The sequence below is a fragment of the Cryptococcus neoformans genome, assembly GCF_000091045.1.
Source record: "Cryptococcus neoformans var. neoformans JEC21 chromosome 12 sequence".
NCBI lineage: Eukaryota > Fungi > Basidiomycota > Tremellomycetes > Tremellales > Cryptococcaceae > Cryptococcus > Cryptococcus deneoformans.
In genome coordinates, this window is record NC_006681.1 from 251,483 (window position 1) to 277,591 (window position 26,109).

Here is a 26,109-nt window from a genome sequence, read left to right on the forward strand (position 1 = left end):
TGTGCTGGGCGTGACTGAAATGATTCATTATTATTACAACCCAGGGAAAAAATAACCCGCCCCTGAATTTTTCGTATTTCGCAAAACATCACATCCACGTCACCGCCCTCTAATATACGCGTCCCAAATACATCCACCGCGTTATCATACAAGCCGCTCTTCCTCCTCCTTCTCCTCCGGTACAAAGCTCTCTCCAAGACCAACCACCTCCCATACTGGCTTCCCGTCCCTTTTGTCGAACGTAACTCGGAAGGGCTCCTTGACAGTCAATTCGTTCTGTCGGTGAAGACCTGAGCGCGTCGTTTATTATTATTAGTCATTTCACGCGTCCAGTATCCTTTGAAATCTAGGATTTGGAGAGTGGCGTACCTTCGATTTGGTCAACACGGTCGCGCGTCTGGTCCAACGCGTCATCAAAGCCTTCCTCTGCAACTACTTGCTGTGCTGCACGAAGCAGCAGTGTAGAGTCGGGCCTTACATTATGGTGAATCTATACATCGTCAATACCCATCATTACCATGCACAGCAGTCACAATCAAGGGTATCTTTCATTAGTCACTCACGTCAATAGAAACGATCTGTTAAGTTTGTCAGCTCATCCCACTTGATTCGAAAATCTGAACACACATGATAATGATCCAACGCCTCCAAGAAATCCGCTCTGGTCATGATACGCCTCGCCTCCTCATAAGTCACCTTGGGAAGATGTATATCTGCGCTTGATATTTCTCTTGGCGGGGTGACGTTTACAGCGCTTGAAGAACGCTTGTGATCATCCTCCTTTTCAAGATGAGCATCATCGGGAGATTCCAGAGGAATTGGCGGGAAAATGGATGGGTAAGGGGGAAGAGGCTCAGCAGCGTTGGCCAAGTGTCGCAGAATGAGCCATGAGCAGCTAGTTGAAGTCAGAGCCCGGTCTCTGATAACAGCCATTTACCTACCTTGCCCATCTATGAAAGTACAGGGTGAAGGGTGTGATTAGCTAGCATTCTCTGTTCCGAACATCTATGCCTACTTTTGCTCATCCCTACAAAACAAATCAGTACTGATGTCTTTAAGCAGGACGAACATACTTACATAACGTCATCATCATGTTCAGGGATCAGACCAATCCTATTTGTCGTCAGCCCTCAAATTTCAATCCACTCGAATGTAGACACACTTTGATAAAAGCCACTGCTTTTCGTCTTCAATCATCGCTTGTGCCTCTTCTGCTCGTATTGTCAGCCAATTTTCAATATTATCGTCGTTACTCACCCAGCATATCATCTGCCCTGGCAACTCTTGCAAGATAACTCGTTCGTCCACCAACAAGTTCATACACTCTCCTCAACACTGAATCATTCTCAAGCTCAAGATCACCTGATACCAAACTCCTCGCGGATTGGTTGGCCAGTTCTTGTCGACGGAGATGTCTGAGCGCACGTAGTGATTCTGCAGCTGAAAGGTCGTAGACTGAGAGGATACGCATACGAGAAGCATTCTTCTTCATGACGTCGAGGCACCAGTAATCATCACTGGAGAAAACCATAGTAAGGATTCCCTATAAAGTTCGTTAGCTATGAGCCCGTGTATAAGTGACAGGACGTACACCCTCAGCCCAAGCTTCGGCTCGTTGCTGCAGCTGATGCAAAATTCCATGTCCCTCCGGTGTGTTGGGGAAAAGATGTATATCTATTTTTTGTTAGCCCAACCTCAATGCTGATAAAACGGAACTCGCTGTTAAACACCATGACCAACGGTCTCCCATTTTTCAGCGCGTATCTCAGAGCCACCTTTTCAAGCTTGTTCAACGCCCTTTCAATGTCCAGTGCTGGGCCGCCATTACGCGGGTCGGCTCGAGAGAACAGAGAACCCTGCCAGTCTTCATAATAGTCGAAATCTAGAGCTTTACCGAACCGTAGTCGAAAAACTTCCAAATCAGGATGAGCTGCAGTTTGAGTCAGTCGATTGCCATGCAAACCATATGATTCCACATGCCTTCACAGAAAGATACACCGTCGGCATTGATCTTTCGCATAGCGCTGTGAATCACATCAGGTAGAACTCGACTGGTGAAAGATGGGCGCTTACTCGAGTATCATAGTACCTTTCCCTGTCCCCTTAGGGCCGATGACAAGATAGTAACCGCCTTTTTCTTCTCCTCTGACAATACCATCGATCAATGGCTGCTCCCTTCTTTTTACATGGGAAGCATTGGGGCCATTGAGCTTTGACAATTCCAAGGCTGGATCCTGTGCAAATGGTTAGTCGATGAGCCGCTGCCGTCGCATAGGCCGGGACGATGATACACTCACATATCCAGGTTCAAATGCCCTCATAATCTATATGAATTATTAGTAAATATATTTTCCCGTGTTCATAAACTGGATAGCCTACACGGTGAAGCACATGCGCCTTGTACCACTCCAGATAAGCCATTCCACCACCAAAGACTATTCCCAAGCCCACTATAGTGGTCAATGCGGCTTGGAAAGAAGGACTAGAGAGCCATTCCGTCCAGAAAGTCTTCTCCTGTTTACCATGATACCGATACTGTTCTGACTGCTGGGGCGATGAAGAGAGATTGCCTGATGGGCCTACAGGAGACTGTGGGACGGGTGGATTCGGCCAAGATGGGATGTTGAGACGGTGGAAAGTTGATGAGAATGGTCGAGATCGAGATGGTATCCGTCTTGCTAGGGTTAATATAGGCCTGTTCATAGTACACCTAGGTAAAAATCAGGAGTATATTTATGTTAGATCACAGCATTCGACCGGGCCAGACAAGAAAGGAAAGAGTCAAAGTCAACATCACACGTCATGACTTTTTGTGATGATGGTGCCTGATTTTTGTTGAGTGATCCTGAATCGCCGAAAGCGTCAACAAAACAAACATGTCCTTCGTCTCCTCTTGATAGACTGCTTTCTTCAACTATATATATAACATTTCCACCCCATGTCTCTCCGCAACTAACCCTCTGCATACGCCACCCACCTCCCACCACATGTCTCTATCTCCCAACAAATCAACACTTTCACGACAACCATCTTCCCCGTCTCTCGCAGTAGGTCTACCGCCGGCTCTCCCGGAGAGCAATATCATGGCTCCCTCCACCACATCGCCTAGCAAGCTACCCAAGTCAAGAATACACAGGGGAGACGTAGAATCCACAGAGAGCAGCGACGCAGAAGAAGACGTCAGAAACCACACTAAAACGCCCAAGAGAAAGGTCATTAACACTGAACCAGTGTCAATGTCGAGTAGCAACAAAGCAAAGAAGCGAGAGACACTGGCAGAGAGGCTGGCTGCGGCTGCCGTGGGGAATATCAAGGTCAAAGTCAAAAGCAGTTCTAGTGTGAATGATGGCCTCAAAGCGTCAAATAGCGCTTCAACTTTGACTACCGCCAGTGCAAGCACCTCCGCTATGGTCCAAACCCCACCTGCACAGGCTAGAACATCTATGATGATACCTAGTACGATGCCTGCTCAGAGAACTTCTCGTCCTTCATCAGGATCCAATTCCTCTGACAAGGTTGTCGTTTGTGTGAGGTATGTTATCCAGTTCCAATGGCAAAACTAGATCACTAAGCCATGTGTAGAATAAAGCCCACCCAAAGTTCATTCAGCTCTATGGCCTACGAGATCACATCGACATCACTTACATTGTCTGACAATCACCCAAAGGTTAAACAACGAGGAGGAAAAGCTGGAAGAGAGGATACTTATACATACACATTTGGCAAGCGAAGTCTGATAAACCGTCGATCAAAGCTTACCATTCATTCAGACAAACTCCTTGAATATCCTTCGAAAACACCAGAACTTTATGTTGACAAAGTTGCGCCTTTAATTGATAAGGCAATGAATGGTTTCAACAGTACAGTCTTTGCTTATGGTCAAACTGGAAGTGGAAAATCTTTCACAATGGTAAGCAGTACCCTGTCTTCTTACTCATAAATACGCCATCTCGCTCACTTTTTGTCCACAGACTGGCATACCGACAGAACTTGGTATAATTCCATGTGCCGTCGATGGCGTCTTTGACGCCATTACTGAGGTATATTGTGCTCTGAACACTAAGAGGATTCATCTGACGGCTTGATAGGAACCCGACCGAGCATTCTTATTGCGGGTGTCATATATTGAAATCTACAATGAGACACTTCGAGATCTATTAAACTTCAAAAAGGGACCTCTGAGGGACGATGAAAAGCCGTCAATCCATACCTCAAAAGGCAAGGTCTACGTCGAACCTCTGGTAGAGGAGATCGTCTCTACTCCCGAAGATGTCATGGAACTTTTAGAGAAAGGCAATGCACAAAGAAGGATTGGTGCCACAGATTGGGTATCTGCCATGGCCTAAATCTAGTAAAGATACGTGGCTGACTTTTCACCTAGAATGAGCGATCATCACGATCACACTGCGTTTTCACTATTGTAATAGAGTCTAGACCAAGAGATGGTGACGGCGATGAGGACATCAGATTGTCGCGTTTGGTGAGTATATCACTTGCGTCCCGGATTTGAATCTAACAGCAGTTGATTGCCTAGAATCTTATTGACTTAGCCGGTTCTGAAAAAGCTGTCTCAGATTCGGAGAGGCGTGGTGAAGGAAAACATATCAATCAAAGGTGGGAAAGATATATGAGCCCGGCGGACCTGAAGGGATATGGACTGATTGACGGTGATAGTCTCTTAGCGCTGCGTGAGGTAATCAACAAGCTCACAGAAAAGACCAAAGCTTCGTGAGTATTTGAACCTTTGGGAGACATCGGAGACGGACGACTGCTAATTGAAATGGGTTTAGACATATCCCTTACCGTAACTCTAAACTGACGCATCTCTTGGAGAATGCCCTCGGAGGTGACTCCAACATCTGTGTGATCTGCACGTAAGTATGTTCTCAGGTGATAAGAGCTTCAGTTGACGTCTGTCAGACTGTCAGCTGAGGAAGAACATTGCGGTGAGACTCTGGAGACTCTTAAGTTCGCTGGTCGATGTTCCCAAGTGAAGACAAACGCCAAGAAGAACATTGTAAGTGTGTTGAGATAACCATGAGCTCCCAAGACTCACATAAAACAGCTTCCTGCTTCTGAGCGAGCTTTGATTCGAGCGAAAGATCAAGAAATTGAGGAATTAAGGGCTAGGCTTACGGGTCTTACCAATAGCAGACCGAGCAAAATGGAACCTGACACTGATCAAGTTACCGATGTGCGTCGTCCTTTTACTATGTGGCCACCTTTTGTTTATACTTCGATAGTTGGCCGAATCTGTGGCCGCCATGGAGGCTCGAAAGGCAAAACTGACCGCTCAGCTGGCTAAACTCAATTCTGAAATCCTTACTTCTGAACTTCCTCGACATTCCTCCACCATCATGGGTGTCCCTATGTCACCTCCCAAGCCCAAACGCAGAAGAATTAGCGACTTTTCTGCAATAATGTCAACTGGTTCAGACCGGATAGGCTTGGGGATGGGCACTCCCAAGAAGGTGGACAGAAGAGCAGTTAGTGGGTTGACGAGGGTTCAAGAAGAGGAAGATGCGCCAGGAATCATGGGAAGACTGTCTGCCATCGGTGACAATGGCGTACCAGTAAGCAGATGGTCTCCTCGTCATTTGCCCTCATATTTATACTGACAGTATTCTAGAATTTTGACCACGATATTGCGTTGGCAACATTGAGAAAAAGTCTAAGGCAGAAGGAAGAAGAGCTTTCTCTTGCCAACCGGAATCTTGCATCTGCCTTGTCCCGAGCCTCTCAATTGTCAGAGAGAGACGAACGTATTGCGGCCCTCAGCAGCGAATTATCCACCACCCTCAAATCTCTTTCCGCATTGCAAGCCACGCTTCGGACTACCGAAACTGACCTTCGAGATCGCAATTCACAACTTGAAACTACTCGAGCTGATCTAGTAGCTACAATCGAAGATAAGGCCACCAAGATTGATGAGCTCGAAGAAAAAGTCTTGGAGCTACGAAAGAGCCGAGAAGAGTTGGCCATTGAAGATGAAGGAAGGTTGCAGGAAGTACAGAAGCAGTTGGACATGGCAGTGAAGGATAAACAGGAAATTGAGCAAAGAGTCAAGCTATTGGAAGACGAAGCTGCAGCTCGAAAAAAGGCCGAAGAGGGGGAGAAAGATGCCAGGAGAGAAGTGGAAAGCATCAAATCTCAATTAGAAGTTCTCCAAAAGGAGCATGCCAGTATCTATTCTTCAGCACAGAATGCCTCGACGAGATTTGCGGAGTACGAAACTTCTATCTCGACTCTTACAGCACAGATCAACGATTTGCTCTCTGCCAAATTGTCTCGCGAAACAGCATTGGAAGAACTCCGGAATGAACACGCCGAAACAAAAAAGCAACGTGATCGGGCGGCCGAAGATCTGGAAAACTTCCAGAAGGAAGCTATGGCAAACGAGACAAAAGTTCTGGGAGAGCTAAGAGAGGAGATTGGGAACCTGAGGAGGCTCAGGGAGGATGAAAAAGCGGTCTGGGACAGAAGCAAGGCTGAAATGGAAGCAAGTATTGAGACCTTGAAGCAAGGTGAGGCCAAATCAAAGGCTCGTCTTGTAGAAGCCCTTAAAACGCTCGAGGATGCAGCTCAAGCCAATCGATCATTGGAGAAGAAGTTATCTTACGAGGCTGAAGGGCGTCGTACTGCGCAAGAAGAAAGAGATCAAGCCTTCGAAAAGCTCAAGGAAGCTGCTGGAGTGGCCAACGCTCAGTTAGAACACGAAATTACCACTCGACATGAGCTCGAAACCCAGCTCGCATTCCTCAAAGAACAGCTCGATTCCCAGCGGGCTGCTGTTGAGGCGCTCACTCGAAATCTGGACACCGAACGGCAATCAGCCAAGGAGCTTGCAAGGCAACTCGACATTACCCAAAAAGAGATGGAAACTCAAGAGTCAAGAATCGAGAAGGCCGTGGACGAGCGCAAAGATGTTGAAAGACGTCTAAGTGAGATGGAAAGTGCTCTGGAAGCGGGAGAAAAGGAATGGAGGGTCAGGATAGAAGACGAAGCCCATAAGAGGAGAGAAGCAGAAGAGAAACTGAATGAATTGGAGAAGTTGCGAGAAGTTGGAACTTCTGCAGAAACGGAGCTGCAAATGAAACTAGATGTGGAGGCAAAAGCCAGGGAAGAGCTTGAGCAAAGATTGAAGGGCGTGGAGAAAAGGCACACGTCTTTCAAAGCTCTAGAGAATGATCTGCGGAAGCAGCTCGAGGCCCAGGTCACCAGTAGGGAGAACGTTGAAAGCAAGCTCCAAGAAATCACGTTATTTTGGGAATCTGAAAATGCGCAACTCCGTCAACAGCTTCAGTCCGCCGTCAGTCGCCGTCAAGAGGTCGAAGAGGACCTTACCGCACTTCAACATCAGCATGACACCATAACCACCTCTGAAGCTGGGCTGCGCAAGATACTCGAGGTGGAATCGACTGCTCGTAGGGTTGCGGAAAAGAAAATCATTCAACTGGGTCGTCAGCGTGAAGCGTCAAGCTCTGAGGCGGCAAGCCTTCAAAAGAAGCTCGGCGATGAACAAATGGCTAGAGAAGAACTCGAGAGAAGGCTACAAGACACGGAGGGTCGTTTGCAGAGTGAGATGGAAGAGCTGCGAGTCAAAGATGAGGCAGAGTTCAAGAACAAGCAAGAGGCGGAAAGGAAGTTTACCGAGCTGATTGAGAAGCAGTGTATCAGTGAGACCGCCAATCAAGATATGCAGAAGCGCGTCGAAGCAGAGATCGTTGCTCAACAAATAGCCAACGACAACGTCTCCGCATTGAAAGAAAAGCTAGAGGCGGCTTCCTCAACTGAGCAACGGCTCCACCAACGTCTCAGCGAGGAATCAGTTTCTCAGGCTCAATTGCGTGAGCAGCTTGAAGTGGCTGCTTTGACGGAACAACGACTACGGCAACTTCTTGAGGCAGAGTCTGCCTCCCGGCAAGCTGCGGAGAAGGAACTGAGTGAAGTCTTTGCCTCCTCAAAGACCGATTCTGAGAAACAGAAAGACCTCGGGGCGGAACTGGCCGAACATCGGACGGCTAATCAAAAGCTTACCTCTCTTGAAGCCGCTCATACCGAGTTGCAAGCTCAATTCAAGGCCCACAAAACCGCTTCAGAGGCTGCGCAGAAGGACGCTAAAGCCGAGTATTCCAAGGAGGTGAATACCCTCAGGAAAGAGTTGCTCGTCCTTCGGGAGTCTTTAAGCACGGCAAAGGCTGAAGCGAGTGACGCCAAAACTGAGGCCGACGCACATCGCGAAAAAGTCACTAAGCTTGCCAAAGATGTTGTCGAGCTAGAAGCCCGCCATAAGGAGAATAAAACACTTTCTTCGTCAACTTCTGTCTCCGCTCGACTCCGCACACTTTCCACCCCAGGTCCTTGGGTCAATAGTGGAGAGATGGGTGATGCTTCGATTAAAGGCATGAAGGCAAGAGAACTCAAGGGCACAACCGCTGGATTTGGTGCAGGAGAGAGAGAAAGCTCTATGGCCAGACTGCATGTTGGGCATAAGGATGAGATTGAGAGATTGGAGAAGGTGGTAGAGGTGCAGAAGGGAATCATCGACGAGCAACGAATGAAGATTGAAAGGTGGTCCAAGGTGAGTGCTTCCCCATGGTGCGACATGTCAGTGCTAAACAGAGCCTTGTAGGAGATGGAGAAGCAGCGTGAGATTGTGCGATTACTCACGAACGACACAACCAGTACCTCGTTGTCTCCCTCTTCTCCCCTCCCGCCCAACAGATTTCGAGGAAAATCACATTCCATCTCCCACTCCCCCACCGAATCTCCTGCCACCGCAACACCTGCCAAGGGCTTCCCCTCAACGTTCACCGCTCGTAACTTGGCTCTTCCCACTACTCCCACTCCGTTGCCCATGCACTCCAGCCAATTTAGCAATGCGTCTGTGAGGAAAGGAAGGAGGGTAACCATAGAGCACGACATTGATCTTTTGATTGGTGAGTTACTACGCATTAACATCCAGGGCAACCACTGATTAACTTTTAATCACCAGAATCAAACAAAGTCAACAGAGCAAAAGCAATATTCGAAACGCCCGACAAGGGAAGCAAGCAAGGGCCCGCGTCCCCCACAAGGGAGCCTCTCAGAGTGAATCAGGCAACTTGGTCTATCCCCAGACAGCGCAGGCCTTAATTGTCTGCTCCCAAAGTTCGATTTTTGGGTCCTTCCTGTTTATAATGTGATAATATGATGGGTGTGTATAATCGCTTAGATTACGACCATTCAGGGCAATCTCATAAATAGTAGCTTTCCCTTCTTTCGATTTATAATATTCATCCATATTGTTTAAATAGACCTCAAAAGTGACGTACACCCGGCACTGATTATGCGTACAGAGTACGGGTAAATCATATGTATATAAGTAGATTCTGCGCTGGCCAACTTTTAAGTTTTGATTTTGCAATCATTTCCTTACTTCTCGTACTCATTTCTGAACATGATGATCCTTCCTCGTCGCTGGCGGGGGGGGGGGGGGTTCCAACGAACAGCAAAATACATGATGTTATTTAAAAAGAATATCAAGTGTTCAGGCACGTCGGTGACGCACCACTAACATTGCGTGTCGCGGGGGACTTTTTGGGTAACGGAGTAGTAGTTCTATGTAATCGTACATCCCGTCCGTCTCGTCCTCCCTATTTGAATAACGAGAAACCAGATGCCATCTACAAGAAGTGAGACAGCTAAGTCAGATCCTGCTCTAGGTATCCCGTCTGTAACTAGAGCAGCAAGGACGAACACGACGAGCACTGCTACTTCCAAGCGAGCGAAACCAGATAGTGGAGCACTTTCTCTCTCAGCAGGGAAAGGCCACTTGAAGCCGTCCAAAAAAAAGCAGAAGGTGGAGCCAAGTATAATGGATATCCAGCCTCCTTCTACAGCTGTTGACCTACCTACGGTTCCTCAACCTACTCTGCTCCCTCCGACACTGAATTTCAACCTCCCCTCAGCCATATCTCATCTCTCTGCCTTGGACCCGCGGTTTTCACTCTTTTTCGAGCATTTACCTTGTCGACCATTTGTGAACCTGGAAGCTATTGATCCCTTCAGGACACTTGTAACTTCCATTATTGGACAACAGGTTTCTTGGATGGCGGCCAGAGCTATAAATACAAGGTTCAGGGCTTTGTTCGGGTTTACACATGAGAAGGAGGGGTTCCCTTCACCTCAAATGGTCCTTATGCAAGATGTAACATCACTGAAAGGAGTTGGTTTGAGCGGAAGAAAGGCGGAGTACGGTATGTAGATTGAATATATCTCAGTATTCACGATGCTAATCTGTCGTCCTTCAGTTTTGTCGCTGGCTGACCACTTTGCCTCCGGTCAACTGTCAACTCAATTGCTGCAAAGTGGAACAGACGAAGAAATTTCAAAAGCTCTCATTGCTGTCCGCGGTATTGGGCAATGGACAGTAGACATGTTTATGATATTCTCTCTTCGTCGCCCAGACATTTTGGCCGTGGGCGACTTGGGTGTACAGAAGGGTCTTCTCAAATGGGCTTTAGCTGCTCATGGTGCACTAGAAAAGAAATCTTCTGGTACCAACACACCCAAGAAGACCAAGGGAAAAGCCAACAAGGGCGAGAAGAAGGAAGTCAAGGAAGAGGTTGATGATAAGGGGGAAGGTGAGCTGGATACGAACATAAAAGGAAGTACTCCAGTCAAGCATGTGACCTCGAGCGCTTTTCCTCCTACGCCATTGACTCCTAACGACACATCCGAGAACCCTCTACCTAAAATGGGCGCCTTACATACGCCTGCGGCCCCATCAGGTGCAAGCGTTGCACAAGGGCCTCGAACACCATCCACACCATCTGCTATGCCCCGCGAAACTGTCGAAGTTCCACCAAAGACACTTCCGGGCCCGACTCCGGAGGTGATGCTTACAGCCCCATTAGAACATCCTGATTGGGACCCCCATCGTGCCGTTCCGTTACTAGAAGGTCTGTCTGTAGATATTCTGAAATCCCGCTTGAACGGAAAGAAAGTCAAGTGAGTCTTTGCCTCTCAGATGATACGACATATCCATCGCTAATTTCAATTGTGCTCCAGGGGCGGAGCCTATTTGACACCAAAGGAAATGGAGGCTCTCACTGAAGGGTGGAGACCATATAGATCGTTGGCAGTGTTCTACATGTGGCCTGTCGCTGGAGAATGATCACCCCAAAGCCTTCCGTGAACGCATAGTAGTATCCAGCGCTCTTCAAAATGCATCTGTAGCTACGTATTGTAACATATAATTGTTTCCCAAAACACCATACAAATCCTACACCTCTAACTCGTTACATCCTAATTTTTCGATAGCCAAGGTCTAGTCTTCCTCCTGCTGGGCCCTAGCTGCTCTCTTCGCAAATGCAGCAGCTAAATCCAATTGTCCAGGAGCTTTCGCAGGTTGCGCCACTTGTCCTAGTTTGCTAGCTGCCTTGGGTTGTACTTTTGGTGCTGTAGGCACAGGTGGTTTGCCACCAATCGCAGGAGCAGGTTTTGCGCCTACTTGGGGTTTGGCAGGAATAGCAGGTTTGGCAGGGATGGAAGGTTTCGCCTTAATCGCAGGTGGGACCTTGGAAGCGGAAGAGGCTGGACGGGAAGTCGGGGGCGTAGAGTCTGCGGAAGGTGTGGCAGATGCAGCGTTCTTCGCTTTCCAAGAGGGGACCGCGGAGCCGTTGGTAACGGCGGGAGCAGTGGGAGCAGAAGAGGCTGCAGGGGGTCGAGCTGCCACGGGACGGGACGGGGGGGGTGGGGGAGGAGGGGGTGGCGGTGCCTGTTCCACCTTTTTCAGGTAATTTGACGGGGCCCAACCTTCTTGCCCGTTCTTTACGACCATCCACCATCCATTGTCATCCTTCTCCTTGACCTCTACTTCTTCTCCCTTGACCAAATTCATCTCTCCTTCCTGACCAGTAAAGTTATAAAGAGCCTTGTAGAACTCCTTAGGGGGACCTGCAGGTGGTGGCGGTGGTGGGGGGGGAGGAGGGGCGGCTGCACGGCCGGGGATGGATGGAGGTGCGCGCGCGGCACCGATGGCTGCCGTAGGGATAGCAGTTGGTTTCGTAACAACAGGTGTGTGGGAGGGCATGCTGGAAAGAGCAGGGGGAGCAGCAGGCTTTGTGGCACCAGGGAGGGCAACAGCGGCAGGCCGACCAGAGTTTACGGGTCGACTCTATTCGCATGGTCAGTATGGGCTTCAAGTGGTCGAGATATTCACTCACCGAAGAAGCGGTCTTCGCAGCCTTCTTGACCTTGGGTTTCCGAGGAGGCATAGGGTTCGACACTGGACAGTGTATGAGTGGGTCTTTTCTCTAATATTGGCCTACTTGTGCTTACAGCTATTAGGAGGCTCTCCTGAGCCAACTTGAATGGTATGACTCTTGTATGTTGCGTCACCTCTCACTGCCTCGTTCTTCTGCGTCTTGATGACTGCTCGCTTATCCTTCTTCTTAGCGTAGTCAATCCTGTAAGGCAATGTAAGCCTATATCAATGCTTCTTAGGATAATATACTCACGTAGGACCAATGTTGACGGACATATTCCCACCCGTCAGGGTGAGGATGACGGTTATCATTTCTGTCTTGAAAACGCAGGTGAAGATGGGGTCACCCTCCTCACATGCGTTGACATTGAGAGCCTACTCATCTAATTAGCTTGGAATATAAACATTCATGCCAATAGACTTACTACAAAGTCATCTCGCAAGTTGGTCATTGAGATCGCCTTGATTGTCACCAGCGGGATTTTGCGCTCCAAACTTGTGGAAACTCGGCCATCTCTGGCCTGCGAGACAACAAAGTAGACCGCTTTGTCCGTCTATCCTGAAATCAGTTTCCTGTGAATAGATAACGCAATGACCAACGCACGATGATAAGGAATCGCGGACTCAGTTTACTTGATCTACCAAGTTTGGAGACAAGCAGCTCCGCCCTCGAGCTGAAATGAACTTGCTCGGCAGCTGAGTGCATTTATTAGCCTTGAACATAGTCGTAAAACACGAGATCCCACGAGATATGGTAGCCGCATTTCTCAGCATCTCTCCCTGAGCACTCCCTCCAGCTATGTCCAGATAGTCTCCCATAAATTTGCGCATGCCCAACAAGCTGAACCTCCTCCTCTCCTTCTTCCCGGCGAGCACTTGGTGGCCATAGTCTCTCTTACGTTCGTACACAAGTGCTTCACGCTGATTCCTCCAGAATCTTTGAATCTTGGTGGCCGCTTCATGCTTCCTTCTGACGTACGCTCGCCAAGCACGTTGAATACGTGACGCCATCGTGTGCCAGTACCTATCCCTCTCTCCTTCGAGGTAAAACAAGGTTTCGGGATTTTTGATAAATGCCTTGGTTACACCCATTTGCCACTCTTCCTTTTTGATCTTGGCATCCGTCAATATCCTCTCACAACCCGAACGGTCATCGCCTGTCCAGATGTAATCACCGGCATAAGACGTGGCAGGCGACAGCAAGTAGAATCGCTGGATCATCTTGGAGAATTCGGCTCGATAGGCAAAACCTGCTCGACGGACACGGATATTTTCTTGAAGACCAAGGTATTTAATTTGATGTAGAATGGCCTTGTCATCGTATTCTGTCGGCGAGCGGTGCTGGTTGGGTTTAATTGTTCGGATATAGTGTGGTTGACAGCTGTCGACTCATTAGCTCAAGATAATCGTCATAAAATATACGCTTACTTCATAAGGTTCTCAACGAGTAAGTTGGCAGACAACTTGATCTTGTCACCTGCGGTCGGAGGCCTCTTCTTGGAGGTGTGATCCACCTTGTCGGGGAAAAGGGTATGTAAGAATGGATCCTTACTGCCCTCGATAAGATCCAAGATATCCTTGATGAGAGTGTCCTTATTCTTATCAGTCATCCCCGCTACAGTATAGAGCACATCACCAGCATAATGTTTGATAAGGAACTTGTTGCCTCGTGCTTCGAAATTAGGGTTGGAAGCGAGCATACTCGATCTCTGAATGAAAGAGTTGTCGGCAGCAGACGGATCGGCGTGGGCAGTAGCAGTGGCGTCATTGAGAGTGGCGAAAATACCGGCGGGACGACGGTCTTCAATGAGAGAGCAAACCACGGAATTGTCAAAGACTATGAAGAGATGAGCAATCGTCACCAATTGCCAGAAACTTCGTCAACCTACACTTGATAGGAGTCCACTTGATTTGTTCTCGGACATACTCCTCTTGTTCGGCTTTTAATGTCAGTTCGATGAAGATTTGCTGAAGCTTTTCATTGACATAGTTGATAGAAAGTTGTTCGAATGAGTTATCCTTTTACAGAGTCAGCAAATCTTTAATGGCTGCAATCTGTAACTAACTTGGAAAATTTCAAAACCGCTGTTTATAGTTGTCAGCAGAAAATGACGGTGCTGTATTCAGGAACATACTAGATATCAAGCACACCAATGACGTATTGAGAAGGAGTTTGAGGCTTCATTGAAATGTTGACTCGGCTGACAATCCATTCGAACAAATTGTTGTATCTAATTTACAGTCAGGGCTCGCGTTCAAGCTTCAAACGCTAGCGTCACTCACAAGGCCTTTGCAAGGGCATCTCTTCCGGAAGAAGCTTGGGCTACGTTTTGAGGAACCTCATAAACACTACCCCTCCTTCCGCCTCTTTGCGTCTCCATAATTCTCATCAACAGCACTTTTTGCAATTGCGCCGAATCAACTTCCAACAAATAAGCTGCAAAGTCCGCCACACCGGAATCAGAGATTGCAGCGTTGCCGTCGTCGCCCTCGACAAAGTCGATGTTACCGAGCCAAAGGATGGTAGCAAGGATACGGAAAATCGAATCTTGTTCATCCGATGTGAGACCGATGACTTGCATTGCTCGCTTGTACATTGTTAATCAACACACAACTTCCAAAAGAGATTAGGGACACACCAAAGTCTCCTGAAAATCGGACACATCGTTAATACTCTTGACATCCAGACAACCACTTCGACTGATATATGCGTACGCCTCAGGGCCTTGTAAACCAAATGCCTCTTTACGCGTATCGTTAGCAGGCGACTCAAGACGAAAAACTAAACTGACCCTTCATTTTGGCACTAGCACCCTTGGTGAACTGATAGAAGATGTGAAAGTCTCGCTCGTCGTCGATTTGTCCGACCACCCGGTTCTGAGAATCGCTTTCAGCGTCCTTTCCTAGATTGATAGCTGAAAAGGCTGACCTTTTCCAGAAGATAGTTGGTGATTTGAGCACCGACTGGCTGCCCCATGCCATTGAACATAATCTCAAGGTATTTACCCTACGCCACGTCAGCTAGGACAGACGGCCTATTAACAGACCTACGTGTCGACTGGAATTATCGTTTCTCAGAGTCTTTGCACAACCGAAACTCTCCAAAAGAGGGTTCGTGGCCAAAACCATTTCCTTAATTCCCTCAATACCGCCGCCCTCGGCGCCTCCTGACACCGCGGCGATATATTGCATGATCCTCTTGGCGGCTTCGGTCTTGCCTGCACCTGATTCACCAGAAATAATGACACATTGGTTCTCTTTTTCGGTTGTCATACGATAATAGGCTGATTCGGCGATAGCAAAGACATGAGGGGACATTTCAAGACGGTTTTTGCCTCGATATGAGTTGAGGACGTCATTCGTATAGATACCAAGGTCTACTCGTTGTTAGCAAGTAACGTGACGGCTGAGTAATCGAAGTACCTCGGAATGGATTGACAGAAATCAAAACATGGGCAATATATGTCTTGTGGCAAAGTTAGCTTTCGTTAAGGGTTGACAATGGAATACATACATAGATCTCTTGATTCTGGAATCGTACTTTGAGGTTGTCGTTGATAGCCTCGTTAGTGATTGTGCTCAACAAAGTCATGTCGGGAACACCTGCGGCCTTCTTCTTTGTGAACCCTTCACTCCAGTCGGCCTTGTGGATACTTAGATTAGCTCATAAACATAGATAGGCAAATGACGAATGCTGACCTTTTGGACCTTCTGAGGCTTAGAGGCTCCTGATAAGAAGCCGCCGACGGCGCCCTTCTTTCCTGCTTTCTTTGAAGGAGCCTTTGGCGAATTTCAGTTTTGCTTAATGTGAGTGTGGTGATACATACCATGGTGCTTTACGTGTGTGAAGTAAGGAAGAAAGATGCTTAGGCGATGTGGATGCGTGGATGGATGAGCTGCTTACCGTGAATGGGTAGATGATGATGCCCGCCGAACGACGATGACGGCGGCCACGTCCGAGAGTTTATTCATGCCCCCACTTTCCATCATCCTCCATCGCAACACGTCGTCAACCTCTTTCAACGCTCTCTCACAGCACTTTGTCCTCATCGCCATGTCATCCACCCTTCTCACAATGCCCCAGCAAGAGCAATTACCATCAAAAGACTATGGAATAAGAGAAGTCCGCACCTCCTCCCGCTCGCTCAGCCAGTCGCTGACAACATGACAGATATGGGCAGACAACCTCGAATCAGAGTTTGCAGCTCTGAGACAAGCTGTCGAACGATATCCTTACATTTCCATGGTATGTCCCACAAATTAGCTCAAGATATTCTATAATTGATGGTTAACGTGTCTGTAGGATACTGAATTTCCCGGTATTGTCGCGCGTCCAATAGGCAACTTCAAGACCGGCTCAGATTATCACTTCCAAACTATGCGCTGCAATGTCGATATGCTCAAGATCATCCAACTGGGCATCACATTATGTGATGAAAACGGAGATTCGCCAGAGGTTTCAACATGGCAGTTTAATTTCGCGTTTAGCTTGGGGTGAGTCAGGTTCAGCTTTCAATGGGACGTTCTTTGTCCAAGTCGCGCGCTAACGATATCCTTTATTCTAAAAGAGAGGACATGTTTGCTCCAGACTCCATCGATTTATTAAAAAGCTCAGGAATCGATTTCAAGCGCAACGAGGAAGAAGGAATCGACGTCGAATACTTTGGCGAGCTTCTCATCACATCTGGGCTTGTTCTCTTTGACAATATAAAATGGGTGTCTTTCCACTCGTACGCCTTTGAATCCCTTCGTAACTTTCGCGGACATTGCTGACTCACATTAGAGGGTACGATTTTGGATATCTTCTCAAGATCCTTACATGTGAACCTCTTCCAGCAGATGAAACAGACTTTTTCCGCCTTCTCTTTATTTGGTTCCCTTGTATCTACGACATCAAGCATATTGTGCGGTCCATTAAAACTCTTCGAGGGGGATTACAAGAAATTGCAGAGTCACTGGGCGTCAAGAGAATAGGACCTCAGCACCAAGCAGGATCAGATTCTCTCTTGACCGCCGCAGTTTTTTTCAGGATCCAAACGATCTACTTTGACGGACACCTGAATGATGATTACTACAAGTGAGCTCATTTATTTATGTCATGGTGATATTGCTGACCCCATCTAGAAATTACTTGTACGGGTTTTCTTCAGGCCGTTTAGGCAAAGCATCTCCGGCAGCTGCTGGCGAAAATCTCGTTGACAAACCCTATTAAACCTATTATACTACCTTTGGTTCTTGATCCACTTTGACGACCTCATTATACAGTAATACCAACTGATTTACCTTAACATGTACATTTTTCGTACTCGTTCGGCCGAGCGACGATGCAAGTATAATGTGCTTGTGCTTCCATCTAGTGTTTGCAGTTCTAGAACACCGAAAGCTGAGATATTCATAATTCACATGTACTGATACAGCTGATAGATCCAACAATTGATACCTCAACAAGGATACAATAATTGTTATTTAAAATGAGTTAGGTAGCTTCTCGACTCCTTCCCGAATAGCTTCAGCCTTTTCCGAACATGTTTGGGCTTCTGTTTCCCATCAAGACCATTGTCAGACAAAGGGTTTTGCAAGCGGCGACAAAGATTGGTACTCACCAAGTAGCCTTCCACTCTCTCTCAGCAGCGCTGCACACTCCTTCATTCGCTCGGCAACAAACCTCCATTGCACAAATCTATAGGGCCCACTCAGACCATTCTTATTCCTGTACGAGTCTTTGTTATCTTTCCTGGCAGACGGTGCACTCCCAGCAACGTTTCCAAAATCTGTTCTATTTATCCACTTCATCACCAAGTCACCGCTTTCCATTACCAGTGAGATAAACTCGTTTTGATTGCCAGGATCTTGAGGCGGGAATAACAGGCGAATTTTAGAGCATTTGAGCAACAGGAACATTACGGGTACGTCCTCAATAAACCATCCTTTCCCGGCTTGTCCTTCAGGACCGTCTTCAAGGGGCCAGTTCTGACTCACAGTCTCCTCTAAATAAGTACAGGCCAAGGCAATTTCCTCACATGCTCGAGGAAACCTTTGCCTCACGGAGACTGATGATGCGAGTGATAAAGAACGGTATGAAGGATTAGATTCCGGAGGATTAGACGTCAAATTGTTCGCTCGAGTAAACAGGTGAACACTAGCAAGCAAAAGTGCGCTATTATGAATGAATTCAGTCGGCGCTTTGTCATTGTGGACTATCGAAGACGACTTACTATAAGGGTTCAAAACACGGAGGGTTGGTGCGATGTGGTAAGTCGTACAAATCTCGCAGTGTTATATCCTCGATGCCATGCATTGCACCCTTATCCTAACATCAGCTTCATGACAGGATGGGCATCACATAAAGTGCCTTACGTTAAATAAATGCTCTGGTGGCCGTGGCAAAGGAGTGATAATCAGTTCGTCTTTCAACAATCCAGTCCACGAAGTACAGATCTCCTGCCCCTTCTCGTTACCCCATACTCCCCAACTATAGACAGATGGTTCGTCAGCATCTGTTAACTCATTTTGTAATAGAATTTGGCTTACAATGCGTGTATACGTTCGCACAACTCCCATTGGTCTTTTGGAGCTGATAGAATACCACCCTCAGAAGGAGGTGACTTTGATTGGTATGGCTGAAACACGGAAGAAGGTATTCGATGGAGCTCACACGCCAAACAGAGACTGTGTTCCGTCAGGCTCTCTTCCCTGTTCTTACACACATTGAGATTACTTACGACACGGCTTTGGCCGAATATTGATATGCTTCAAACGCTTTCCCTTTGGCGTAGAACCATTTGCTCATGATCTTGCAAGCATTGATGGCATCAATCAGCCTATCCTTGTTTCTTATTGCTTCCTCAATTCTCTTCATGGCTATTTCTGACAGCTCATCTGCGAGGGAACGGATGGCAGGGATGTAGGACGTTGAAGCTGCAAGAGTGTACATGGAGAAAAGTAGAGATGGATGGGGTTGTAAGGAGGGTTGAAGAGTGAGCTTCGCCCTGAACTGGGCTTCTGTGAACGCTTCAGAGCCGAATTGGTACCGAGGTGGCTCAGGACTGAAGAAGAGATCAAGTCTAATCAGATTGAGATCAGTTTGGACGAATTAGGTCATTGTGTGCAAGGGACTAACAGATACTCCCGAGCACTGGCGCTCACGTCATCTTCTCTCAAACGCCAAGGACGCTGCTGCGTTGGTCCGCCCCCCATCTGGAGGACCCGTGAGGGATAAGATAGGCCTTCTAGACCCTGCAGTGACGAAGTCGGCTGTTCACTTTGAATAAACGGTTTACCACTATGTCGATCACCATCGATAGGACCTGGATTTTTTGTATTAAGGTCTGAAGGTGCCAAAAAAGCCTGCTAGAGATTTTTAAATTTATTGACGTACAAAGAGCATAGGACCACTTACGTTCAGATCATCCATCCCTCTACCTGTGGCGCTATGATCAAGCACATGATGCCCACTTGAACTAGTAGGTATTGTAGTCTCGTCAAACGCAGGCAAGGGCTTCGTTTCTTGAGTGGGGCTCCAGGTGTTGCTCACATCCTGTGACATTCCGATCACGGTGAAGGGAGCTTGTGCGAATCGAGGTTCTCCCAGGCTAGAACTCCCTTCAACTTGATTATTCCAGAGATTAAGTCCTAGTCCACTCGGAGGCCAGGACCATTCATTGAATATCGGTAAGCTGTTCGGTATATCAATGCTTGGTTTTGAAGAGACGAAGGCAGGTGACGAAGATGCCATGAATGGAACATCTTGCGACCCTCCTATGTTCTGTTGGCCATACAGAGCTTGAGGATTAGGTGAAGGTACCATTGCGTTATTGAAGTCTCCAAAGCCTCTTTCGCTGAAGAATATGAGGCCGTCATCTTGACCTATGCTGTTACCATACGGTGTAAGAAGACCATGGGAAATGGAACTTTCGAAGGAGCTACTGGATGGTCGTTGTTGCTCAATGGAAGGGCGAGTTTCTTGGTCTTCCATTTGGGCTTTGATTCTGTTAATGACCCCTCGAAAATGGTATAAATGGATCACCTACCTAGCTTCGCTTCCAATTTTTGGACCCGAGTGGCAGGCCTTGCTGTGTCATAAACGCAGTTATCGTTGCGCTTTGAACATTGATCACAAGAAGGCTTTTCAGCGGAGCATTTCTGGGTGATTTCAGTACACATGCGAGGAAGCACTAGATTGAACACTTACCAGCTTTTTTGCTCTGCATCTTAGGCAAGCGTCGCCTCGACGAAGAGGTGGACCTTTGCATCTTATCAGGAAGAGCGATTTTACCTGTGTTACGAACGACCCACCTTTTTTTTCTGATGCAACGCTAGTTTCTTTCGTACGACTTCCCTCAGATACTGGTTCATCTTCCGATTTGGATTGTCTTTTTCTTTTTGAGGCTCGCTGGGGTATGACTGCAAGGGGATGTGACTTGTGAGGGTTATGTTCTTCGGATACTTGGGCTGTAGAGCATGATGTTATTTGTTGACAGATTGATAGATAGAGCATTTGTGTGTGATATTATTGACCGAAATTGTGATCGATTCCGCATATATGGATCGTCATAAACAGTGGCAAGCGATATAGGAACCGAGAATTGCCCATGGGATAGTAATGAACGCCAAAAGATAATGCGGATTGTGACCATAACGTACCATCAAACAAATGAAGATGTGAGGGGGGATGGGGGGGGGACGGCGACAATGGGTTTTTTGAGAGACGACATAGACCGCAGAAAAGGCGAAGAGCCCCATAGATCATAGGCGGAAGGGGCAAAAGTCGGAAGAATGTGAAAAGCAGATATTCCTCTCATCAGCTTTCCGTTCCTCTATTTAAAATAAGTACTGGAGAAAGATAACTTGCCCATGATCGAGTGGAGACAATGTTGATTGGCTGATACTTGTGAGACGAAAGTGTAGAGACTTTCCTCTTGATGCCTGTCCGCTAGTCTCTTGCCTGCTGCCGGACTGTTAAATAATGGCTTGTTGTCGCCTTTGATTCAAATCGCCCGATTATTGATATGAATGTAGTTCGCACTGCTATACAGTCCCCCCTTAAAACAATCAAAATCAACGTAGTATTTTATTAATAGAGCGAAATGATGCTGGCCTAGCTGGGAGTTACAAAGCAAAGGCAACAAAAAAGATCAGGGGGAAAAGCTATGTATGATGTTGATAAAGGGTTGAGTGGCTACTGTTATTATGATTGTGCCTTTCGGATGCGGTCTTCGACTCATCATCTCCGTCTCTAAGCTGTGTGATTATTGTGATAGTGTAGTTTAGGCTTGTGCCGAAGTGTATGAGGGACAGTGACCGGCGGTGAGTCAGCGTCTCCAGTCTCGGCTAGAATTCGAGAGGTGCTTGTTGGTGCATTTTGTGCATTCTGCAAGCGCTCAGGTGCTCGGGCCGTAATGATCGCCGTTTGAGCGCCAGACGATCGAGCCCTGCCTAGCGACAGACACAAAGAAGTACGGAATCACAGATCACAAATCATAGATCATAGTAGGAAGCCAGTAACACTACTGCTGTGCTAGTAGAAGACAGAAGATAGATAGACAAGGGAATATAAACGAAGAAGTGGAAGGCGGGGAAGGGAAAGAGCATCCTAAGAAAGTTCCGAGTTTTCAAAACTCCATTCCCGAGTTCCTTGATGATTCACATAAAGAAACGAACCTGCTCGCTGCTCCCTGCGAGGCGAGAGTGTTCCTAGTTCTTAGTCCTTATTCCTTAATCCTGAAGACTTATAAGCTTGAAGCCTAAATAAGATTACTCATCATCACTATGCATCATATATCATCATTCCATTATCTCATTATTCAAATAGTTCGAAAATAGCTCTAAATCACCTATGGCGAGCCCTAATAACGTTCGCACTCGGCGCATTGACGAGTAATAAGACAAATCACTTGGGCGGCCCTCCTTAATGCACGTGGTATATACGGAACATTCTAAACTCCAACCCCAACAGCGCATGCCCTTTCGGAAATTATCATAATGCATATCGGATCCGTGGGGCGGGGCACGCGGAGAAGATGGGGAAAGTCAGAGCCAAGCAAGTGACACAGCACAAATGCCGCTATCAAATAATTTAGGCACCTCCGCCGTGTTGCCCTGAGCCTTATCAGGGTGACCACCGCTCTATCTTCTTCCGCCGGGACTAAACCAACTAATAGCGAGAACGAAGAACGCCCGCCGATTCTGGTGGTGCGAGGGAAACGACAAACAGAAAGGCAAACAACGAGCAGAAGGCAAGACACTTTATTACATATTTGAGTCTTGTAATATATCCATGGTAGTCTGCACGCACCTCTATGCTCTCCTCGTCACTTTCCATCTGCATCCGCGTCTCCTTTTATCTTTGTTTCCTGTTGATCATCCTTTTTGTACCTTACCATCCATTGATCGTTATTAACTTCAGACTCTCCAGACATACCAGAATTTTTTATTTTATTTTTTTTTATTGCTTCTTAATTATTGCTACACAAATTTCATATCTTCAACAGGCACCAGACTGCAATGTACTTTCCCCGGGGCACTACTATCAAAGTTTGGCTTTGACACCCACAGGTAACATCCTCTCATCTACATTGTGCAAGTCAGCGACTTACATAATTTTAGTAGCTAAAGAGCTCCCGATAAACTCACAGTTTTCCTCATACATAGTTACACTGCCTTGGGGTCCAAAAAGCCCAGAGGTATCGACCATACTTGGCACAACATCGGCCATCGTAGGAGCGCCTAACAATCTCATGTTCATCTCGAATTCGTCCTATGTTTTGAAAGGGAAAATCATCATCCAGTCTTTCAGTTCGGCCAGTGATGTACTCACCTTCAAGATTTGTAGAGCATGGCTCACTCCGTCTTTTCCATAAGTTGACATGGCATAGATCATCGGCCGCCCAATGCCCACAGCTGTCGCACCAAGTGCAACGGCTTTCAAGACGTCTGTTGCTCTCCGAACACCACCGTCAACGAAAATTTCAAATCTGGGTCGAAGGGGATTGTTCATGAACCCGTGAGCAGTGAGGTGTTGTACGACCGAAGGAAGAAGGGCCAAGGGGGAGGGCGCAAAGTCAAGCTGACGTCCTCTTAGGCCATCTTCATTAGCAATGTCCAGGTAAAAAAAAAGATTGTATTAACCCATGATTACTCAATACCACACCATCCACCCCTGCCTCAGCCGCCATGACCGCATCCTCCCAGCATTGCACGCCCTTCAAAATGACTTTAAGGCCTCGCGCAGCATCGACCAGCTCCTTCAAGTCGCTCCAATTGAGACTCGGGTCGATGAAGGAAGAGATGGCGCGTGCGGCACCTTGATCTCGTTGATATTTGTCACCGCCTTTCGTCTGCTGAGCAGAGGCTGTACCTTCAAATTTGGTGCGCATGTCCTAAAAAGGAGAGGTTACATGTAGTTCGGAATTCGTTGGCGAAGACTCACTTTCTCTCGGCGACCGAGCTGGGGTGCGTCTACTGTGATGAATAAAGCCTTGATACCCCTTTCGGCAGCATGCCTGATGATTTTTTTAGTACGCTCACGGTCGGCGTTGACGTAGCTAGGGATATCAATATATATTTGGCTGTTATTAGAGGCTGAGGCTACTTACAGCTGTAGGAATTGAACTTGACCAGGTATAGCAGCATCCACCATCTCGTCAAACCCGCAAGACGCAAGAGTAGGGATCTTATCGTAAGTTAGGGGTTGTATGCACTATTCGTGGTTGACTCACCATTTGTATTATATTATGTTCCCCTGCAGCCTTTGTAAGGCATATCTCACCTTCAGGATGGCCAAGCTTTCCTGCACCAGTTTCACCATTAGGTCTGATTCCTAGGGACTAAAGGATGCAAACGAACCCAACGCTGTAGCAGTGATATAGACAGGCATTGAAGTCTTGAAGCCCAGTATCTCAGTGGAATAATCCACCGTCCCGACGTTTCGAAGGATACGCGGACGAAACCAGACACTACAACCCATTAACGTCAACGCTATTGTTTTGGCGTCAATCTTCCATTGATTTCCTACTGACCGATGATAGGCGTTATGGTTTTCTCTCTATTTTGTCAGCAATTTGGTATTGCCTTCGGCACATACCATAGTAACCTCATCGTCTGCACCACTGTTTATCACATCTGTAAGGACAGTACCAACTTACAGCTCCTAAACACTTACGAGCTATAATAATTCCACCCTCTCTTACTCATCGTCCTCCTGGCTACAGCTTCGAAATCGTGAAGACTGAGTATTTCTGCCAAAGAAGGTTTAACAAATTCTTCAGTCACAGAAGTGCCATTGGTCGCTTGTCCAACTGGAACCGAAGTTGGTGGAGGTGCTGGTGCCGGTGCTGGCTTTTCAACTGGGAGGGTGGAGGGAATGAGTGGTCCAAGGTGCTTGGAGGGATCCAGGTTTTCTTTGATGGCGTCGGGAGGATGAATCGGCTTCATCAACATTAGACAAATTGCGCTTTGCAGAAACCCCATCTATGAGGAGACTTACATCATACTCTTCGGTCGCATCCTTTCCTGCGTATTTCCTTTCAATAGACATTATTAGCTTCAGCGGCCCTCAACTACCCATTAACGCACAAGATTATATCTGCTCCGCCTTGTTTATGTCATCCCATGTAGACTATCTTTGGGTGAATAGGGGAGGAGTACATACCAGGGTGTTCCTAATCAAAGGTTCAGTCTGGTAAGCAGTCTATTCTGTAGGAGAGTACTGGTAGGCGATGCTACTCACATCTAGGAAGTCCGACACATCATAAACATTTCCTGTTTTGTTGCATCAGTGTTGATTTCGCAATCCCTTACTGGTACATGTTATAGCACTGACCATGGACTACTATCCATACCCCCTAATTTTTGCATCAGCCTGGAAACCCTTACGTGCCAAAGGATTCACACCGCTGACAGTAATATTTCTATTGTCTGCGTCTTGATCATCCATTACGCACCTTTTCGCGACTGTTATGTTCGGCCACTTGCTTCCCATCAACCTGCTTTTGTTGTGACATGGTGGTAATTTCAATATATGGCGTTCTTGATATGTTCTTGGGTTGGTGAAAGCAAGATTATATTATTTGTTTTTAGACCTTAATATAGTAGACAGATATGTAGTTATCCTCTACCATTCACCTACTATTATATACTCGGTCATATCGACCGATTTGGGGCCACTACATACTACGTATATACGCGACCGTATACCGGTTATCATGTTGTGCCGAACCGGAGGTTAACCATCCAACATCCAATCACAAAAACTGAAATTGACGTGCCTTTAATTAAATACCGACGAGTGCCGGAACATCAGCAAAGAACTGCATGAACAGAAATGAAGCATGAAGCGAGAAGTATGACACCCTCTAGAAAGCAGTTGGAGGCTTTTGTAAGTAGTAGTTTTCACCATTTCAGCTATCGATCCTATCACACATTATCATCTCACCTCTATCACCAACAAAGGCCAATTAGCTAAATGTCATCCGCTACTATTACTCTATTTGGGCTTTCCTCCTGCTGCTCACTCTGATGCCGTGGTTATGGTCCTTCATTGCTGGTTATTGCCACGCTACCCTTCGTTTTACACAGCAGGTGATACGTAATAAGGTATATAATAATATCCATCAAGACCGTAAAAGCAAACCTTTCAAAAAGCTATATTAGTTTGCCTAAAAGTACTAATTGACAAGACACTTCTACTTGTGCATTTAGTACAAACAAAGATTCCAATGCCATCCTTCAAAAGTAAAAAGAAAAGATTCCTTTTGAGCCACAAACACAGAAGCACCTACTTTCAAGGGATTAGATCTCGAGCATTCCTGACGGTTGTAGTAAGCCAAATCTACCGTCGGTCTTGCCCCCCTTGTTGCCAA

At 47.0% G+C, this 26,109-nt stretch overlaps 7 protein-coding genes across 7 annotated transcripts; 3 read left to right on the top strand and 4 right to left on the bottom strand.

Moving 5' to 3' along the window:
• Positions 1 to 14: 14 nt before the first annotated feature.
• CNL04510 (hypothetical protein) lies at positions 15 to 2,763 on the bottom strand. The gene is made up of 15 exons (XM_024658153.1): positions 2,380 to 2,763; positions 2,298 to 2,324; positions 2,074 to 2,234; positions 1,981 to 2,024; positions 1,721 to 1,930; positions 1,592 to 1,674; positions 1,258 to 1,543; positions 1,163 to 1,217; positions 1,078 to 1,113; positions 1,016 to 1,027; positions 942 to 950; positions 628 to 895; positions 564 to 578; positions 370 to 490; positions 15 to 290 (listed from the first exon to the last, which is right to left on the bottom strand). The coding sequence occupies exons 1-15, from the start codon at positions 2,701 to 2,703 to the stop codon at positions 145 to 147; spliced, it is 1,797 nt and encodes a 598-aa protein (XP_024513829.1). The 5' UTR covers positions 2,704 to 2,763; the 3' UTR covers positions 15 to 144.
• A 138-nt stretch (positions 2,764 to 2,901) lies between these two features.
• On the top strand, positions 2,902 to 9,376 carry CNL04520 (centromeric protein e (cenp-e protein), putative). The gene is made up of 15 exons (XM_568001.2): positions 2,902 to 3,532; positions 3,583 to 3,722; positions 3,771 to 3,910; positions 3,972 to 4,040; positions 4,089 to 4,328; positions 4,382 to 4,480; positions 4,535 to 4,614; positions 4,675 to 4,728; positions 4,791 to 4,874; positions 4,921 to 5,017; positions 5,066 to 5,194; positions 5,244 to 5,573; positions 5,630 to 8,581; positions 8,633 to 8,939; positions 8,996 to 9,376. Exons 1-15 carry the CDS (start codon positions 2,988 to 2,990, stop codon positions 9,133 to 9,135), a joined length of 5,406 nt encoding a protein of 1,801 aa, XP_568001.1. The 5' UTR covers positions 2,902 to 2,987; the 3' UTR covers positions 9,136 to 9,376.
• A 252-nt stretch (positions 9,377 to 9,628) lies between these two features.
• Positions 9,629 to 11,304, top strand: CNL04530 (DNA-3-methyladenine glycosidase, putative). The gene is made up of 3 exons (XM_568002.2): positions 9,629 to 10,238; positions 10,293 to 10,992; positions 11,053 to 11,304. The coding sequence occupies exons 1-3, from the start codon at positions 9,659 to 9,661 to the stop codon at positions 11,156 to 11,158; spliced, it is 1,386 nt and encodes a 461-aa protein (XP_568002.1). The 5' UTR covers positions 9,629 to 9,658; the 3' UTR covers positions 11,159 to 11,304.
• CNL04540 (microfilament motor, putative) lies at positions 11,195 to 16,148 on the bottom strand. Its single transcript, XM_568003.2, has 20 exons — positions 16,078 to 16,148; positions 15,950 to 16,030; positions 15,765 to 15,893; positions 15,674 to 15,716; positions 15,302 to 15,627; positions 15,180 to 15,257; positions 15,043 to 15,127; positions 14,890 to 14,993; positions 14,534 to 14,838; positions 14,386 to 14,481; positions 14,317 to 14,335; positions 14,140 to 14,269; positions 13,679 to 14,087; positions 12,997 to 13,631; positions 12,855 to 12,946; positions 12,676 to 12,804; positions 12,504 to 12,625; positions 12,325 to 12,452; positions 12,210 to 12,271; positions 11,195 to 12,160 (listed from the first exon to the last, which is right to left on the bottom strand). The coding sequence occupies exons 1-20, from the start codon at positions 16,078 to 16,080 to the stop codon at positions 11,312 to 11,314; spliced, it is 3,825 nt and encodes a 1,274-aa protein (XP_568003.1). The 5' UTR covers positions 16,081 to 16,148; the 3' UTR covers positions 11,195 to 11,311.
• Positions 16,149 to 16,295: 147 nt separating this feature from the next.
• Positions 16,296 to 17,688, top strand: CNL04550 (ccr4-not transcription complex, subunit 7, putative). The gene is made up of 6 exons (XM_568004.2): positions 16,296 to 16,373; positions 16,422 to 16,496; positions 16,554 to 16,744; positions 16,819 to 16,980; positions 17,034 to 17,327; positions 17,375 to 17,688. The coding sequence occupies exons 1-6, from the start codon at positions 16,305 to 16,307 to the stop codon at positions 17,460 to 17,462; spliced, it is 879 nt and encodes a 292-aa protein (XP_568004.2). The 5' UTR covers positions 16,296 to 16,304; the 3' UTR covers positions 17,463 to 17,688.
• On the bottom strand, positions 17,625 to 21,476 carry CNL04560 (conserved hypothetical protein). The gene is made up of 12 exons (XM_024658154.1): positions 21,102 to 21,476; positions 20,546 to 20,701; positions 20,442 to 20,494; positions 20,281 to 20,392; positions 19,650 to 20,230; positions 19,371 to 19,597; positions 18,973 to 19,314; positions 18,782 to 18,919; positions 18,608 to 18,722; positions 18,466 to 18,554; positions 17,854 to 18,407; positions 17,625 to 17,787 (listed from the first exon to the last, which is right to left on the bottom strand). The coding sequence occupies exons 1-12, from the start codon at positions 21,103 to 21,105 to the stop codon at positions 17,717 to 17,719; spliced, it is 2,442 nt and encodes an 813-aa protein (XP_024513907.1). The 5' UTR covers positions 21,106 to 21,476; the 3' UTR covers positions 17,625 to 17,716.
• Positions 21,477 to 22,523: 1,047 nt separating this feature from the next.
• On the bottom strand, positions 22,524 to 25,377 carry CNL04570 (conserved hypothetical protein). The gene is made up of 17 exons (XM_568220.2): positions 25,192 to 25,377; positions 25,071 to 25,092; positions 24,978 to 25,009; positions 24,900 to 24,909; positions 24,824 to 24,842; positions 24,735 to 24,771; positions 24,411 to 24,676; positions 24,333 to 24,357; positions 24,268 to 24,293; positions 24,095 to 24,204; positions 23,968 to 24,038; positions 23,845 to 23,921; positions 23,679 to 23,793; positions 23,378 to 23,628; positions 23,067 to 23,325; positions 22,883 to 23,006; positions 22,524 to 22,819 (listed from the first exon to the last, which is right to left on the bottom strand). The coding sequence occupies exons 1-17, from the start codon at positions 25,249 to 25,251 to the stop codon at positions 22,779 to 22,781; spliced, it is 1,545 nt and encodes a 514-aa protein (XP_568220.1). The 5' UTR covers positions 25,252 to 25,377; the 3' UTR covers positions 22,524 to 22,778.
• Between the last annotated feature and the right edge of the window lie 732 nt (positions 25,378 to 26,109).

What these genes read in the sequence shown, in the direction of transcription:
- CNL04540 (XM_568003.2), bottom strand. An exon ending in TTCTGTCAATCCATTCCGAG is followed by an intron (nt 15,628 to 15,673) that starts GTACTTCGATTA and finishes AACAACGAGTAG; the next exon opens with ACCTTGGTATCTATACGAAT. An exon ending in GATGCCCTTGCAAAGGCCTT is followed by an intron (nt 14,482 to 14,533) that starts GTGAGTGACGCT and finishes ACTGTAAATTAG; the next exon opens with ATACAACAATTTGTTCGAAT.
- CNL04570 (XM_568220.2), bottom strand. Translation starts at nt 25,251, where the DNA reads ATGTCACAACAAAAGCAGGTTGATGGGAAGCAAGTGGCCGAACATAAC. An exon ending in GGTATGGATAGTAGTCCATG is followed by an intron (nt 25,010 to 25,070) that starts GTCAGTGCTATA and finishes GCAACAAAACAG; the next exon opens with GAAATGTTTATGATGTGTCG. An exon ending in TATCACTGCTACAGCGTTGG is followed by an intron (nt 24,039 to 24,094) that starts GTTCGTTTGCAT and finishes AAACTGGTGCAG; the next exon opens with GAAAGCTTGGCCATCCTGAA.
- CNL04550 (XM_568004.2), top strand. Translation starts at nt 16,305, where the DNA reads ATGTCATCCACCCTTCTCACAATGCCCCAGCAAGAGCAATTACCATCA. An exon ending in AAGACTATGGAATAAGAGAA is followed by an intron (nt 16,374 to 16,421) that starts GTCCGCACCTCC and finishes ACAACATGACAG; the next exon opens with ATATGGGCAGACAACCTCGA. An exon ending in AAATGGGTGTCTTTCCACTC is followed by an intron (nt 16,981 to 17,033) that starts GTACGCCTTTGA and finishes GACTCACATTAG; the next exon opens with AGGGTACGATTTTGGATATC.
- CNL04560 (XM_024658154.1), bottom strand. An exon ending in CGTTGCATCAGAAAAAAAAG is followed by an intron (nt 20,495 to 20,545) that starts GTGGGTCGTTCG and finishes TAAGATGCAAAG; the next exon opens with GTCCACCTCTTCGTCGAGGC. An exon ending in TATTCGGCCAAAGCCGTGTC is followed by an intron (nt 18,920 to 18,972) that starts GTAAGTAATCTC and finishes GACGGAACACAG; the next exon opens with TCTCTGTTTGGCGTGTGAGC.
- CNL04530 (XM_568002.2), top strand. Translation starts at nt 9,659, where the DNA reads ATGCCATCTACAAGAAGTGAGACAGCTAAGTCAGATCCTGCTCTAGGT. An exon ending in CGGAAGAAAGGCGGAGTACG is followed by an intron (nt 10,239 to 10,292) that starts GTATGTAGATTG and finishes GTCGTCCTTCAG; the next exon opens with TTTTGTCGCTGGCTGACCAC. An exon ending in TTGAACGGAAAGAAAGTCAA is followed by an intron (nt 10,993 to 11,052) that starts GTGAGTCTTTGC and finishes ATTGTGCTCCAG; the next exon opens with GGGCGGAGCCTATTTGACAC.
- CNL04520 (XM_568001.2), top strand. Translation starts at nt 2,988, where the DNA reads ATGTCTCTATCTCCCAACAAATCAACACTTTCACGACAACCATCTTCC. An exon ending in GGAAAACATATCAATCAAAG is followed by an intron (nt 4,615 to 4,674) that starts GTGGGAAAGATA and finishes TGACGGTGATAG; the next exon opens with TCTCTTAGCGCTGCGTGAGG. An exon ending in ACAGAAAAGACCAAAGCTTC is followed by an intron (nt 4,729 to 4,790) that starts GTGAGTATTTGA and finishes AAATGGGTTTAG; the next exon opens with ACATATCCCTTACCGTAACT.
- CNL04510 (XM_024658153.1), bottom strand. Translation starts at nt 2,703, where the DNA reads ATGAACAGGCCTATATTAACCCTAGCAAGACGGATACCATCTCGATCT. An exon ending in AAAGGTACTATGATACTCGA is followed by an intron (nt 2,025 to 2,073) that starts GTAAGCGCCCAT and finishes TGTGATTCACAG; the next exon opens with CGCTATGCGAAAGATCAATG. An exon ending in CGGTGTATCTTTCTGTGAAG is followed by an intron (nt 1,931 to 1,980) that starts GCATGTGGAATC and finishes CTCAAACTGCAG; the next exon opens with CTCATCCTGATTTGGAAGTT.